The 16,742-nt window shown below is 40.4% G+C and overlaps 1 protein-coding gene across 1 annotated transcript in view; it reads right to left on the reverse strand.

The window, feature by feature from the left end:
* LOC115109335 (C-Maf-inducing protein) overlaps window positions 1-16,461 on the reverse strand; it is a 42,796-nt gene extending 26,335 nt beyond the window's left edge. The window contains 1 exon segment of the mRNA XM_029634123.2: window positions 15,549-16,461. Coding sequence (XP_029489983.2) covers window positions 15,549-15,875 — 327 coding nt within the window. The 5' untranslated portion in view covers window positions 15,876-16,461.
* Between the last annotated feature and the right edge of the window lie 281 nt (window positions 16,462-16,742).

Below are 16,742 nucleotides of genomic sequence, written 5' to 3' on the forward strand. Positions count from 1 at the left end.
CCTGCAGAAAATCACATTGTAGGATTTTTTAATGAATTTATTTGCAAATTATTGTGGAAAATAAGTATTTGGTCAATAACAAAAGTTTCTCAATACTTTGCAGATCTCCTCTAGAGCAGTGATGTTTTGGGGCTGTTGCTGGGCAACACGGACTTTCAACTCACTCCAAAGATTTTCTATGGGGGTGAGATCTGGAGACTGGCTAAGTCACTCCAGGACCTTGAACGGGCGGTGTGTTTGGGATCATTGTCATGCTGAAAGACCCAGCCACGTTTCATCTTCAATGCCCTTGCCGATGGAAGGAGGTTATCACTCAAAATGGCCCCCTTCATTCTTTCCTTTACACGGATCAGTCGTCCTGGTCCCTTTGCAGAAAAACAGCCCCAAAGCATGATGTTTCCACCCCCATGCTTCACAGTAGGTATGGTGTTCTTTGGATGCAACTCAGCATTCTTTGTCCTCCAAACACAACGAGTTGAGGTTTTACCAAAAAGTTATATTTTGGTTTCATCTGACCATATGACATTCTCCCAATCTTCTTCTGGATCATCCAAATGCTCTCTAGCAAACTTCAGACGGGCCTGGACATGTACTGGCTTAAGTGTGGCACTGCAGGATTTGAGTCCCTGGCGGCGTAGTGTGTTACTGATGGTAGGCTTTGTTGCTTTGGTCCCAGCTCTCTGCAGGTCATTCACTAGGTCCCCCAGTGTGGTTCTGGGATTTTTGCTCACCGTTCTTGTGATCATTTTGACCCCACGGGTGAGATCTTGCGTGGAGCCCCAGATCGAGGGAGATTATCAGTGGTCTTGTATGTCTTCCATTTCCTAATAATTGCTCCCACAGTTGATTTCTTCAAACCAAGCTGCTTACCTATTGCAGATTCAGTCGTCCCAGCCTGGTGCAGGTCTACACTTTTGTTTCTGGTGTCCTTTGACAGCTTGTTGGTCTTGGCCATAGTGGAGTTTGGAGTGTGACTGTTTGAGGTTGTGGACAGGTGTCTTTTATACTGATAACAAGTTCAAACAGGTGCCATTAATACAGGTAACTAGTGGAGGACAGAGGAGCCTCTTAAAGAAGAAGTTACAGGTCTGTGAGAGCCAGACATCTTGCTTGTTTGTAGGTGACCAAATACTTATTTTCCACCATAATTTGCAAATAAATTCATTAAAAATCATACAATGTGATTTTCTGGAGATTTTTTAAAATCATTTTGTCGGTAGTTGAAGTGTACCTATGATGAAAATGACAGGCCTCTCATCTTTTTAAGTGGGAGAACTTGCACAATTGTTGGCAGACTAAATACTTTTTTTGCCCCACTGTACTACCCACCCCTGCGACCTGTATGCTCTCGTTGGCTGGCCCTCGCTTCATATTCGTCGCCAAACCCACTGGCTCCAGGTCATCTATAAGTCTTTGCTAGGTAAAACCCAGCCTTATCTCAGCTCAACATAGTAACACCCACACGTAGCACGCGCTCCAGCAGGTATATTTCAATGGTCATCCCCAAAGCCAACTCCTCATTTGGCCGCCTTTCCTTCCAGTTCTCTGCTGCCAATGACTGGAACGAATTGCAAAAAAAAAAAATCACTGAAGCTGGAGATTTATATCTACTAGCTATCAGAGCAGCTCACCGATCATGGCACCCGTACACACCCCATCTGTAAAGAGCCCATACAACTATCCCATCCCCGTATTGTTACTTATCCTCATGCTCCTTTGCACCCCAGTATCTTTACTTGCACATCATCTTCTGCACATCTATCACTCCCGTGTTAATAATAAATTGTAATTATTTCACTACTATGGCCGATTTATTGCCTTACCTCCATAATCTTACTACATTTGCACACACTGTATGCACAGTTGAAGTCGGAAGTTTACATACACTTAGGTTGCAGTCATTAAAACTTGTTTTTCAACCACTCCAAATTTCTTGTTAACAAACTATAGTTTTGGGAAGTTGGTTAGGACATCTGCTTTGCGCATGACAAGTAATATTTCCAACAATTGTTTACAGACAGATTATTTCACTGTATCACAATTCCAGTGGGTCAGAAGTTTGAATAGCTTGGAAAATTCCAGAAAATGATGTCATAGGTTGAGAAGATTCTGTTAGGCTAATGTATTTCAAGGCCTACCTTCAAACTTAGTGCCTCTTTGCTTGACATCATTGAAAAATCCAAAGAAAATCAGCCAAGATCTCTGAAAGAAATTGGAGACCTCCACAAGTCTGGTTAATCCTTGGAACAATTTCCAAACGCCTGAAGGTACCACGTTCATCTGTACAAACAATAGTATGCAAGTATAAACACCATGGGACCACACAGCCGTCATACCACTCAGGAAGGAGATGTGTTCTGTCTCCTATAAATTAACATACTTTGGTGCGAAAAGTGCAAATCAATCCCAGAACAACAGCAAAGGACCTTGTGAAGATGCTGGAGGAAACGGGTACAAAAGTATCTATATCCACAGTAAAACGAGTCCTATATCGACATAACCTGAAAGGCCGCTCAGCAAGGAAGCAGCCACTGTTCCAAAACTGCCATAAGAAAAGCCAGACCACGGTTTTCAACTGCACATGGGAACAAAGATTGTACTTTTTGTAGACATGTCCTCTGGTCTGATGAAACGAAAATAGAACTGTTTGGCCATAATGACCATCGTTATGTCTGGAGGAAAAAGGGGAGGCTTGCAAGCCAAAGCACAACATCCCAACTGTGAAGCACGTGGGGTGGCACTTCACAAAATAGATGGCATAATGAGGATGGAAAAGTATGTGGATTTATTGAAGCAACATCTCAAGACATCAGTCAGGAAGTTAAAGCTTGGGTCGCAAATGGGTCTTCCAAATGGACAATGACTTAATGACAACAAAGTCAAGGTTTTGAAGTGGCCATCACAAAGCCCTGACCTCAATCCTATAGAAAATTTGTGGGCAGAAGTGAAATAGCGTGTACGAGCAAGGAGGCCTACAGACCTGACTCAGTTACACCAGCTCTGTCAGGAGGAATGGGCCAAAATTCACCCAACTTATTGTGGGAAGCTTGTGGAAGGCTACCCGAAACGTTTGACCCAAGTTAAACCATTTAAAGGCAATGCTACCAAATACTAATTGAGTGTATGTAAATTTCGGACCCACTGGAAATGTGATGAAAGAAATAAAAGCTGAAATATATAATTCCTTCTACTATTATTCTGACATTTCACATTCTTAAAATAAAGTGGTGATCTAACAGACCTAAGACAGGGAATTTTTACTCGGATTAAATGTCAGGAATTGTGAAAAACTGAGTTTAAATGTATTTGGCTAACGTGTAAACTTCCGACTTCAACTGTATATTTTCTATTGTGTTATTGACTGTATGTTTGTTTATCCCAAGTGTAACACTGTGTTGTTTGTGTCGCACTGCTTTGCTTTATCTTGGCCAGGTCGCAGTTGTAAATGATAACTTGTTCTCAACTGGCCTACCTGGTTAAATAAAAAAGAAATAAAATAAACTCCAGGGAACGTGTTTCCACTGCTCCAGAGTCCAATGACAGGGAGCATTACACCACTCCAGCCAACGCTTGGCATTGCGCATGGTGATCTTAGGCTTGCGTGCGCTGCTCGGCCATGGAATCCTATGTAATGAAGCTCCGGACGAACAGTTCTTGTGCTGACGTTGCTTCCAAAGACAGTTTGGAACTTGGTAGTGAGTGTGGCAACAGAGGACTCGCTACAGCACTCGGTGGTCGCATTCTGTGAGCTTGTGTGGCCAATCACTTTGCGGCTGAGCTGTTGTTGCTCCTACAAGTTTCCTCTTCACAATAACAGCACTTACAGTTGACCGGGGCAGCTCTAGCAGGGCAGAAATTTGATTTAACTGACTTGTATCCCATTATTTTTATTTCTACTTTGCACATTCTTCCACTGCAAATCTACCATTCCAGTGTTTTACTTGCTATATTGTATTTACTTTGCCACCATGGCCTTTTTTTGCCTTTACCTCCCTTATCTCACCTCATTTGCTCACATCGTATATAGACTTGTTTATACTGTATTATTGACTGTATGTTTGTTTTACTCCATGTGTAACTCTGTGTCGTTGTGTGTCGAACTGCTTTGCTTTATCTTGGCCAGGTCGCAATTGTAAATGAGAACTTGTTCTCAACTTGCCTACCTGGTTAAATAAAGGTGAAATAAAAATAAATTTAAAAAATGACATTACATCGTTGAAAGTCACTAAGCTCTTCAGTACAGGCCATTCTACTAACAATGTTTATCTATGGAGATTGCATGGGTGTGTGCTTGATTTAATACACCTGTCAGCAACGGGTGTGGCTGAAATAGCAGAATCCACTAATTTGAATGGGGTGTCCACATACTATTGTATATACACAAAAAATCTATTTATGCATTTTTTGATCTTAGACGTTAAAGGTTAAAAAAATATTTTTATTAAAAAAATGTTATACAAAATTAAATAATTTGACAACCCTGTTTGTAAAAGAATGGGCATTTGAAATAGTTTCACTATTTTTAATAATATGATATTTGGTTAGAGCGTTGGGCCAGCAACCGAAATCCGAGCTAACAAAAACATGTGTCTGTCATTGTAAATAAGAATTTGTTTTGACAAGTTAAATAAAGGTTACACTTTTTTAAACTGTCTTAAATAGTAGAAAACACGTTTTTCTAACTTCAAATGGAGTCTCCCAGCCGAAACAGTTCGGAAGAGTTCGTGCATATATTATGACAACTTTTGTGAAGTTTTGGACATCCGGCTGTTCGGACACACCTTTTTTTCCTTGAGGTCGCTGGAGTCGACACCCCTTCGTCGGTGATTGGTCAACAGTAGAGATTCTTCAATCAAATCTGTTGTCATTCAACGAGAGAACTCCTTTTCATGCAAAATATTTTAAATGAAAATAATGCACCAAACATCTTTGATGTAAAATTGCGCGACTAATAAACATGAAAGATTTCTAGAGTTCTTAGATTAATTCGGGCTATTTTGAGGAAGTGTATACTGGCTACAGCACGATTGCCGCTTTTGTCAATACTTTTTCCTAACAAAAAGCTATTTTGGGAGTTTGCGAGCACACTCCTTCGGTTCGCCTAGCGGACTTCGGATAGCCGCCCGCCGAACTGAAGTAAGCAAACGCCTTTACTCACGAGACTCAAGAGCGAGGGTGCGCTGCGCTGCGCGGCGCTCTGATTGTTTCAGTAGAAGGGTGCGGGCGAGGGAGGCGCAGCGACCGGTGTGTGTGACAGTCCGTGTGGAAAGGAGCGAGAGCGATAGACAAACTTGGTATGATAAATAACATATGGCTGCAACATCTGGTCGTGCCTGTCTTGACTGCATCAATTTGTTGTAAAGAAGCTAGCTAAAGTATTAAGGCACATTGTCTATTTTGCTGCGCTCCCTGTATGTCTACAACTCCATTCATATGAAACAACAGCCGATAGTACCTGTTCGTGATCATTGTAGCATACTCCTAATTTAGCCAATTTAATTCCGTAATTTTCATTATATTTTGCGTTGACTAGAAATGGAGCCTGGGATAGTTGAGCAGCTTTGATTGACGGACAATAACAACAAGCTACATGTGTGAAACGTGTATAGGCTAGTAGTGCGTCTTTTTGTATGGGTAGCTCATAACTTGTTTTATAAAAATGTAGAATGTAATAGTCTATCCTTGTAGTCTATGTAGCAATGTTACATAGATAATTTACTTTGACAAACTTTGTTTTTTTTTTCTTCTCGGAATTAATACTCTCCCAAGTAATCGAATACTACCATCCGTTCAGGTTATTTGAATAACCATGCCCATCCCTAGTTAAACTTTTAAAATTATATATTTTCCAGTGATTAAGACATGTCTTATGGTCTGATGGGGTTTGCAAAATAGGTTAACTTTGAGCACCTTTATCTCTTGAATGTTTTACCATTCAGGTCCACTTTCTGAGCTACAATGGGCACATCTGTATGGAAGGTTGTATGGTTAAAAAAAAAGGTGTTGTCAAAAAGTGATTTGATTTACAGTTAGACTTAGACATCTATCCTTGGATATTTGGGAATTGATACTGGTAAAGTAAATGATATACACAGAAAGCAATAAACTACTGGTAATAGACGTTTTTCAGCTGCATGACTGACTGTTTATGGTCACATGGCCCGAAAAGTCAACAGGCTGTGCTGTGTCTTCATCTCTCTACAATATAGGAGACCAGAGCTGTTCTGTTTTGTGTGACACCCTCCCATCAGTCAAACCAACAGGCTCTTCCTTTTACTTCTGATACCTTCCCTCTGCATTAACATACCAGAGCCATTTCTTTATTTGTGACGTTTTTCCTTGTAAATTCAAACACAGTTCCTTATTTAACGTCGCCCTCAGTCAAGCCAACAGGTTGTTCCTTTATTTGCATCTCTCTCAATCTCTCCTGTGTGATAGAACAAACAAGCAGTTGCTCCATGCGTCTCCCTCCCCCTGCAAAAGAACAAACAGGCAATTCCTTTATTTAAATCTCCCTCCCTGGTTGATAGAGCAAACTGGCGGTTCAACGTCTCCCTCGCTCTGAGATAGAGATCAAATCAAATTGTCACATGCGCCGAATACAAGGTGTAGACCTTAACGTGAAATGCTTACTTTACAAGCCCTTAACTAACAGTGCAGTTCAAGAAGAGTTAAGAAAATATTTACCAAATAAAGTTTAAAAAAATAAAATGTAACAACGAGGCTATATACAAGGGGTACCGAGTCAGTGTGCCGGGGCACAGGTTAGAGGTAATTTGTCCAGGTAGGTAGGGGTGAAGTGACTATGCATAGATAATAAAACAGTGAGTAGCAGCAGTGTACAAAACAAATGGAGGGGGGAGGTCAATGTAATAGTCCGGTGGCCATTTGATTAATTGTTCAGCAGTCTTATGGCTTGGGGGTAGAAGCTGTTAAGGAGCCTTTTGGTCCTAGACTTGGCACTCCGGTGCCACTTGCCGTGCTGTAGCAGAGAGAACAGTCCATGACTAGGGTGACTGGAGTCTGACAATTTTATGCTTTCCTCTGACACCACCTATTATATTGATCCTGGATTGCAGAAAGCTTGGCCCCAGTGATGTACTGGGCCGTACGCACCACTCTCTGTAGCGCCTTACGGTCAGATGCCCTGCAGTTGCCATACCAGGCGGTGATGCAACCGGTCAGGATGCTCTCGATGATGCAGCTGTAGAACTTTTTGAGGATCTAGGGGCCCATGCCAAATCTTTCCGTCTCCCAAGGGGGAAAAGGTTTTGTTGTGCCCTCTATTTGACTGTCTTGGTGTGTTTGGAACATGATAGATCGTTGGTGATGTGGACACCAAGGAACTTGAAACTCTCAACCCGCTCCCCTATACCCCCGTTTCCTGTAGTCCACGATCAGATCCTTTGTCTTGCTCACATTGAGGGAGAGGTGGTTGTCCTGGCACCACACTGCCAGTTCTCTGACCTCCTTATAGGCTGGTCTCATCGTTGTCGGGGATCAGGCCTACCACTGTTGTTGTCAGCAAACTTAATGATGGTGTTGGAGTCATGTTTGGCCACGCAGTCGTGGGTGAACAGGGAGTACAGGAGGGGCCCCAGTGTTGAGGATCAGCACGGCAGACGTGTTGTTGCCTACCCTAACCACCTGGGGGCAGCCCATAAGGAAGTCCAGGATCCAGTTCCAGAGGGAAGTATTTAGTCCCAGGGTCCTTAGCTTAGTGATGAGCTTTGAGGGCACTATGGTGTTGAATGCTGAGCTGTAGTCAATGAACAGCATTCTCACATAGGTGTTCCTTTTGTCCAGGAGGGAAAGTGCAGTGTGGAGTGCAATAGAGATTGCGTCCTCTGTGGATCTGTTGAGGCAGTATGCAAATTGGAGTGCGTCTAGAGTATCCGGGAGGATGCTGTTTGACATGCCGTAGCCAGATTGTGAAATCAGGAGTGATTTGCATTACACCATCCCTATATCAAATATAGATTTTTTTTGTCTAAGAACAAAATACATTTTACAGTGCCTTCAGAGAGTATTCATACTCCTCGGCTTATTCCACATTTTATGTTACAGCTCGAATTCAAAATGGATTAAATAGATGTTCTCCCTCACCTGTCTAAGTGCACACAATACCCCACAATGAAAGTGAAAACATGTGTTTAGACATTTTAGCAAATTTATTGAAAATGAAAATACCTAATTTACAGGTATTCAAAGCCCTTTTGCAGCAATTACAGCTGTGAGTCTTTCTGGGTAAGTCCCTAAGAGCTTTGCACACTGGGATTGTACAAGATTTTCCCATTCTTTTCAAAATTCTTCAAGCTCTGTCAAATTATTTGGTGATCATTGCTAGACAACCATTTCCAAGTCTTGCCAGAGATTTTAACGCAGATTTAAGTCAAAACTAACTCCAGTGTAGGTTTGGCCTTATGTTTTAGGTTATTATCCTGCTAAAAGGTGAATTCATCTACCAGTGTCTGGTGGAAGGCAGACAGAACCAGGTTTTCCTCTAGGATTTTGCCTGTGCTTAGCTCCATTCAGCTTTTTTTTATCCTGAAATATTCCACAGTCCTTAATGATTACAAGCATACCCATAACATGATGCAGCCACCACTATCCTTGACAAATTGGAGAGTGGTACTCAGTAATGTGTTGTATTGGATTTACCCCAAAAATAACACTTTGTATTTAAGACAAAAAGTACAATTACTTTGTCACATTTTTTGCAGTATTACTTTAGTGCCTTGTTGCAAACGGGATGCATATTTTGGAATATTTGTATTCTGTACAAGCTTTTCACCCTGTCAATTAAGTTGGTATTGTGGAGTAACTGCAATGTTGTTGATCAGTTTTCTATCTCGTAAATCCCTGAGCCGTTTCCTTCCTCTCCGGCAACGGCGTTAGGAAGGACGCCTATATCTTTGTAGTGACTGGGTGTATCGATACACCATCCAAAGTGTAATTAATACACATTGCTCAAAGGGAAATTCAATGTCTTTAAAAAAAATGTTTTACCCATCAACCAAATTTGCGAGGCATTGTAAAACATCCCTGGTCTTTGTGGTTGAAATGTACTGCTCGACTGAGGGACCTTGCAGGTAATTGTGTGGGGTGAATGAAGTAGTCATTCAAAAATCATGTTAACTATTATTGCATACAGTGTGTCCATGAAATTTAGGTGACACATTTTTACTCCTGAACTTATTTAGGCTTGCCATAACAAAGGAGTTGAATACTTACTCAAGACATTAACTTTCAGTTGTGAAAATTTCAATATAATTTGACTTTGACATTGTGTGGTATTGTGTTTAGGCCAGTGGCCCAAAAAATCTCAAGTTAAAACAATTTAAATTCAGGCTGTAACAACAAAATGTGGGAAAAGTTGGGGTATGAATACTTAAGGCACTGTCCAATACCATTTTTAATTTAACTTATTGTGCGTGTATCTGGACACAGGTGCACCACATATGCATGCATGCACACAAATAGCAACGCAAGACAAAAAACTAGTCACTCGAGAAGTGGAACCTTGCATCTCTGAGAAATTCAAATGAAAAAGTATATATATTACAGGAGCAAACAGATAGGGTTAATTGAATCCCCTAGAGCACAAGACGTTGAAAAGCCATCTTTCAACCAATTTTGCTCACTGGGAACTACCATAAATTGTCAGATGCAATATCCTGCACAAGAGCTTGCTGTGGTAACTTGCATCAATCGATCTTCATCCCTCATGCTGTTTTCTTCACTTTTGCTTATGGTCTTTCTTCATCTAATTGTGTCTCTTTTTATTCAGCTTTTCTTCCTTGAGGAGAAGTGGAGTACAGCTCTTCTCACCAACACAGCTATGTTGCCATGGAAACAAGGAGGTGAAATGGAGACATGTTTTTGTTGTTTCCAGGGAGAACCAGGTGGAAAGCATCTCTGTATTCAGGTGCACTGGCAAACTGATCATATGAACGATGAAGACAATCAATGTTGATCTTGCTCATGATATAGTCTAACAATCATAGCAGGTTTCAGTGGTCAGTGTTCATGATCAATTATTTAGCTCTAGTAATGAACACAATGAATTTACCAACACTGTGCTCACCTTATTCAATTATACCCCACGTGTCTTTATAGGATGTTTATATCAACTCAATTTGAGGATGAATGTATTTTGGCAGCAACATTTTTTTATCACACCAAAAAAACATGGTAAAAAGCATTCATTGTAAATTAATTTGAGTATGTATAGAAGGTACACAAATACTGCCAGGCGCTTCTACATACCGATGCAAATAAAATATGAAAACAGCTATTCACAAAATGCAGCATCAAATCTCTCCTTCCATTGTATAGGCATTATGGGTATTGCTAGCCAAGTACTCTCCACCATTTTCTCATTTGCACATGTTATGAACATCAGAGACCAGTAGATGGCAGTTGCCTCTGGACAGCTTGTATGAAGGATATCCAATTAATGAGACTTCAATGGCAGCCTGAAACTATGAGTGATTAGAGAAACAGAGAACACAGTGGTTTGAAAGGTACATTAGGCTACTCTGTAACACAGCATCAGTTTGCAGAAGGTGAGGTATGGAGGATTATTCATCAGGCATGACCTAGTGGACCTGAGGTTAATAAAGTCAAGCCATGACGCATTGGGGGATTCTGACTGGTGTATGTGGACAACTCCATATAGTGACTGTGACCTGCACAATATGGCTTGATCTAATAAGAGTCAGGCTGTAGTGGACGTGCATGTGATAGCAACCATTACCCCGTTTTCTTCAAACAAAAACACACATTTGACAAGCTGTGTTTTTCTTTTTGCCAATAACTTGATAAACTTTATACTGGTTTTTGTAATGTTATACTAGCCGAGTACTTTAAGCATTCACATCTGGTCCGGCAGGCATGAAGGCTTCCAGTGTGAAAGATGGTCAAATAAAAGTGAAATGGATTATGGGATACAGGGCAAATGGGGTGTAAGCATTTCATCATACAATGCTGGAACATACTATTATGTAACTCACAGAAATATTTGTCTCTTGGCTTAGATTCAATAATGAAAAATAAACAATACAATTGTGCCAACATGCCTTCCCAAATATCATGCAAATGACCACTTTTCTATGTGTCAAAATGAATGATACAGTAAATCGGCTTTATGTGCAGCAAGTTGTAACAAAACAGATTATTATTACTGTAACTGCATAATAAGGAACCAACCAGTAGGTTGTAAATTACCAACCAGGCTGCAGTCTGATCAACAAGCTCTAGTTTAAGTGTGAAGGACTTTGAATACCTGAGCCGACAAGGTGAAAAAAATCTGTCTGTGCCCTTGAGCAAGGCACTTAAACCTAATTTGCTCCAGAGGTACTGTACTACTATAGCTGACCCTGTAAAACAACACATTTCACTGCACCCATTCGTGTGACAAAATATATATTTTTAAATGTACTGGGATTTCACTCTATGAACATGACAAAACAAACAAAATACATTAAAGGTATTACTTTGGGAAATGCACTGTGAGAGCTGAGACAATCACACTGTGACGCTGACAAAATAGAGCCCAGCCAGGACCTCACCACAGCAGAGGTTCTCATATGATGAACCATGTAAGGGAGGGGGATAATCTAGTTCTGATGCCACATGACCAGCTCACTGCCCTTCCTTTCACCACTCTGTTACTCCCTCCTGAACTGCCAAGGATCCCATGTACTGTATACCGTGTCTGAGTACTGGGCTATACAAATGTTAATACTTAATAGCACCCGTTCCACTGTTACTGTACAGATTGGGTTACAACAAAGGTGGCAAACTTATGGTAGTTTAGTACCACTTCAGTTAGAAAATCTATAACATTTGTTGTAACATCTGTATTTGATTTAAAGGGATTTCTGATTAACAACACCCATTGGTCAAATGCACACAAGCTAAAACCACTGCTGATCATAGTTATGGCATACAGCGGGCTACTGTACACTTTTATAATGAGGCCGAAAACGTATTTACTGGGTAGGTGACAAATAGGCCTAAGTCTATATGTCTAAAATTATGATAAAATCACATTTATTTCATTATTGCACACATGTTCTCTTTATTTCTCCCTCTACTGAATGTTCTGGCAAAGGGGAAAGTCAAATTTAGGTTAATAATAAGAAACCATATGTCAGGGTACTGCATCTTAATTCCAGACAATAATTAAAATATTCTCTTAATGGGTGATTATCCCAACAAAAGGAGGATGATCCTGTATTTGAATGTGAACACATGTGTCTGCCAAGAGGCTCTCTGAGGCGTCTGTGTGTGTCACAACTGTGTATTATAAATGTCTTCACTTCATTTTACGCTACAATAATAGCTATGATGGAGTATGATGTGAAAAATAGTTTGGTTTTTCAGTCTGACTTTCAGTGTTTAGATTGTATTTTTTATTTATTTAACCAGGAAGGGCTCATTGAGATTTGAAATCTCTTTTTCAAAAGCGTCCTGACCAAGATAGGCTGCACCAAGTCAATACACAATTACAGACATGAACAACTACAGGTAATCTAGTAAAAATAAAATTAAAAAAAGAATTCACAAGATCATAAAACAACAAATAAAATAAAATATTGACAGGTCAGGGAATCAGCCTCAAAATCCCTAATCAATTATTTAAAAATCACCAATTCCAGTTTAAAAGTATTTTGTAAGGCTTTCCAAGCCGATGGCGCAGAGTACATAAAAGCCCTTATACCAAATTCAGTTCAGACATTTGAAACAGTTAGCAGGATAAAGTCCTGTGAACGAAGAGAGTACCCACCACATTTCTGAACAACAAAAATGGCCAAATAAAAAGGTAGTAAACCCAAAATGGCTTTGTAAATAAAAGTATACCAGTGACTGAGCCTACGATTGACTAGAGAAGGCCAGCCAACCCTTGTATGTAAAGGTTAGATAGAAAGTTGCCTCATCTTGTGTTTTCAGTTGCTTGCTGATAGTAAGGTATCTCTGTCTAATCTGAGCTCTTTGGGGAGTAGTATGGCCTAACCCTGCTCAACCTCATGTTCTTAGTTTCTGTCTGTTCGTGTTCACTTCAAGACATAATAGGACCCTTGAGATATCAGAACTGCAAGCTAATCTGTAGGCCTTTGTGAAGGAGGCGTGACAGGAAGTTCTTGTAATGGGTTGGTGTTACGCAAATATGATGCAGGTTCTCAATAGTGACTGGCCTATGCTTAAGAAGAGGAATGATTCACTTTTCTCATATCAGGCCTCTATTTATACTGTAGCCTACCTCATTTGTTGAAACTGAAGCATCCACATGGCTTGGGGTTTTGTCCTAATGTAAATTATGACAGGAAAGGATTAAGTCTGATAGGAGAAAATGCACCTGAACTTGTGTGGCATGGCTCAAGTTTCAGTCACAGTTTGGTGACCCAATACACAAAGGAAATATAATTCAAGTTGTTTTTAGTACAGAACAACAACAGTTCTGCACTCGATAATTTGCGATTGAACTAGTTATAGACCTGAATTGTCGGGCATATAGTCAAACTGTGGAATTACAATGTATGGGGGAGAAATAATTTCCTTGGGGCTTTAATGTGCAATTTATTGAGAACAGTACCTTGTTATGAATACTATATTGACACATCAAACAATACATGTAACGGCTCACTTCTAAAGACAGACAGACATTACAGATTTAAAAGTAAGACACCGACTGTGGCCCAAAGAGACCATTAGCCACAGACAACTACACTTCCATTAGTGACGCTCCGCCAGACACTGAGCACCTGTTGGACACCTATTAGTGACCCTGTTGCTGAGAGGGACTGTTATTGATAATGGGGTGAGGTGGTTAGTCAGCACCTTACTCTTCACATCTGATAGAATGAGCTGTGAAGGAAGACATAACTTTTTTGTAAAGTTATGTAGTCTACCATATTTTAGGGATATATATATATATATATATATATATATATATACATACATTCTCATCAACAACTAGGTCAAGCCACAAAATACTGTCTAATTTGTCATGATGTCTGACAAAGACGTCTTGTCTGGGAGTGTTTGACACTTGTAACTGTACTGTGCTTTTCATTGAAGCACTGCGGCATTAGTGTGATTATCCACAAGTTAAGATGAGTTGTAAGAATAGATTTGACAGTATGTCTTTGTAAATTGTAATGCAGTCTACCAAGACAAAACATTTGTGAACAGCCCCATGGGTGACTTGCCAATTGTACTGCAATTAAATTATACCTTGTGCATAAGTGTAATACATTCAAAACACACTGTATGTTCATATTCTTATTTAAGTAACTTATTAAATACATAATTAACTATCCCCACCATTGTTTACTATATGAAGTCTATTCATAATCAAATCTGAAAAATATCAAATGTTGCATTATTAGCTTACTGCATGCAGCATGGGTGAAATTGTTCAAATGGGTGAACATGTAAAACAAAAAAACAATGTCCTCTTAGAAGACCTGTTGATAAAACAATTCCCTACGCCTTATGACAACTGTCCCACTGCCACCAGTAAACAACAGTAACAATAATAATAGCCTAACAGTGATCATGATCATATTTTTTTCAACCATTTTAGATGCATTTAACCAGGAAGTGTCTTAATAAGGTGTGAACCGTTTTAAGAGACCAGGCACTTGTAACTATAGGAAGAGTAATATTAATACTATTTGTTTGGTTTAAAAACTCATATTTCGTATGGCATTCCTGTTGAAAACAGTTTTCATCTATGAGCTATGGCTTCATACAAGGTTTACACAGGAGATCAGAGTCCAATGAGGACAGTCATTTTTACATCACAGTTAGGATCAATTCAGGAAGTGCATTGGAATTAAATATGATAAATGCCTATTGTTTGCTTCTTGAATTCACTTTATTAAAAACTGAATTGATCCCTGCCCTGGCCTGGACCAACTGTATTTAATGTGATACAAATCCATAGGAGGCAGCTGTTGGGAGATTAACATTAGGCCCAATTCGGCTTTCATTAGACTACAGAAAATGTCATCCAATACATTTGTGAGCATGCCATCACTCACTGCCCACAAAACAATGCTTTAATACAGAAATAACACGTCAGTCCGTGCCTATGTATCCAACGTGAGGACAACAGTAGGCCTAGGCCGCCGAGGACTGAAACCATATCAACAGCCATACATGTTTGATGAACCAATAGTCCTAGAGATTATCAAATGTTATAATGATATGGAAATCGGAGCCAACTAAAATAAAAGCGTAGCAAATAGGAGTCCACTGCACAGTCGTCAGAGGATGTGTGTAGGTGTAGCGACAATAGTGTCACCGAAGGGGGAAATAAAGCAACAATGTTGCGATCTAATTATCAGCTGAGCAAATGGAACTTGGAAGGTAACAAAGGAAACTGATAGGCTACATTTTCTGCTGTTAATCACAGAAAATGCGTCAATCGTCGTGTTTAAACGGATTATTACAAGTGATAACAAAGCCCACGTTTAAAAAAAGACAGCATAAACATTGTACGTGCACACAATGTTGCAACAACAGTAGCAACTCACCGTCGCAGACGCCAGGCTGCAGTCTGTCAAGGTGAGGTGGTGCGGTTCCCATCTCCGTAAGAATTTTGAGGTTAGAATTTTGCTGAGGAAGGTCCGAGGGTGTTTGACCACACACACCTGGATGTCCCCCTCCTGTAGTAGTTTATATCGCATCCCACTGCTGCAATGGAGAAGGGTTCTCTTGCACGGCCCGGCGCCTAACTTAATATTATTCCCCTCCGGTGGCGTCGGCGCAGACATCTCCCCCAGCAAAGGCTTGCTCTCCTCAGATTGATAGAATTGTTTATTATGTAGCTCGTTACCCCCGCCGCTGCTGTTAAAATCCATATTCAACTAGTCGCAAAAAGATCCTATAGGTAACAATGTAGGCCTATCTAATATTAGTTTAAATATATATATTTCAAAAGAAAAGCCAATTGGATTGTAAACCTTGGGAGCAAAGCTACCGCGATACGACCTCAATTGTTAAAAGAGTGTTGTGGGCGAAAAACAGACACGGCGGAGCCACTGATAGAAAAGCCATGAACGAGTCTTTGATGGGGGTATTTCAGAACGGAAAAGTAAAGGAGCAGTTATTGGATAGGCAAATAATCCTATATCCACACCATTGCCACTGTAATGTCTATCCTGTCCGCGTTTAGCACCCCCAACGAGCTACTCAATATGTTCGGGCCATGTCCATTCTGCCAGCTCCAGTCCAGATAACATCTTCCACAGATTGAACTCATACAAGTCACGTAGCTTTGATAGAAAACACCCAAATCCAAAGGCGACGTGTTTCTTGGTCTTTAAACGGTCAGTGGCATGGTTCCTTTTTACTGTCTTTTTCTTCTATCTTCGTGAAAGAACCGAAGCACTTCGATAGAGCCACTTGGATTGGTCCCTTCTCGTTCATGTGATACCAAAGTGACGTCAATGGGGAGGCAAGCGGATGCGCTGTGCGTCTTTTAGCTCCACTGTCTGCTGCCTACTATGTGATAGGAGGGTGTACAGTTTCCTCAACACAAAAATGGAGGGCGCACGACCTACATGTCAATTTTCTCGTCTAGCAGTGTTGTCTCTATTTTTGTTAAAGAAGACTGCGTTTGACACGGAAATCAATCATTCTACTTAATAAATGTTGCTGGAATCACGGGCGTTATGAATCATAAGAATACCCGATAGGACACTGAGGGAAACATATGGCAATATTTA

Source organism: Oncorhynchus nerka, linkage group LG25 (genome assembly GCF_034236695.1).
Source record: "Oncorhynchus nerka isolate Pitt River linkage group LG25, Oner_Uvic_2.0, whole genome shotgun sequence".
In the NCBI taxonomy this organism is placed as follows: Eukaryota; Metazoa; Chordata; class Actinopteri; order Salmoniformes; family Salmonidae; genus Oncorhynchus; species Oncorhynchus nerka.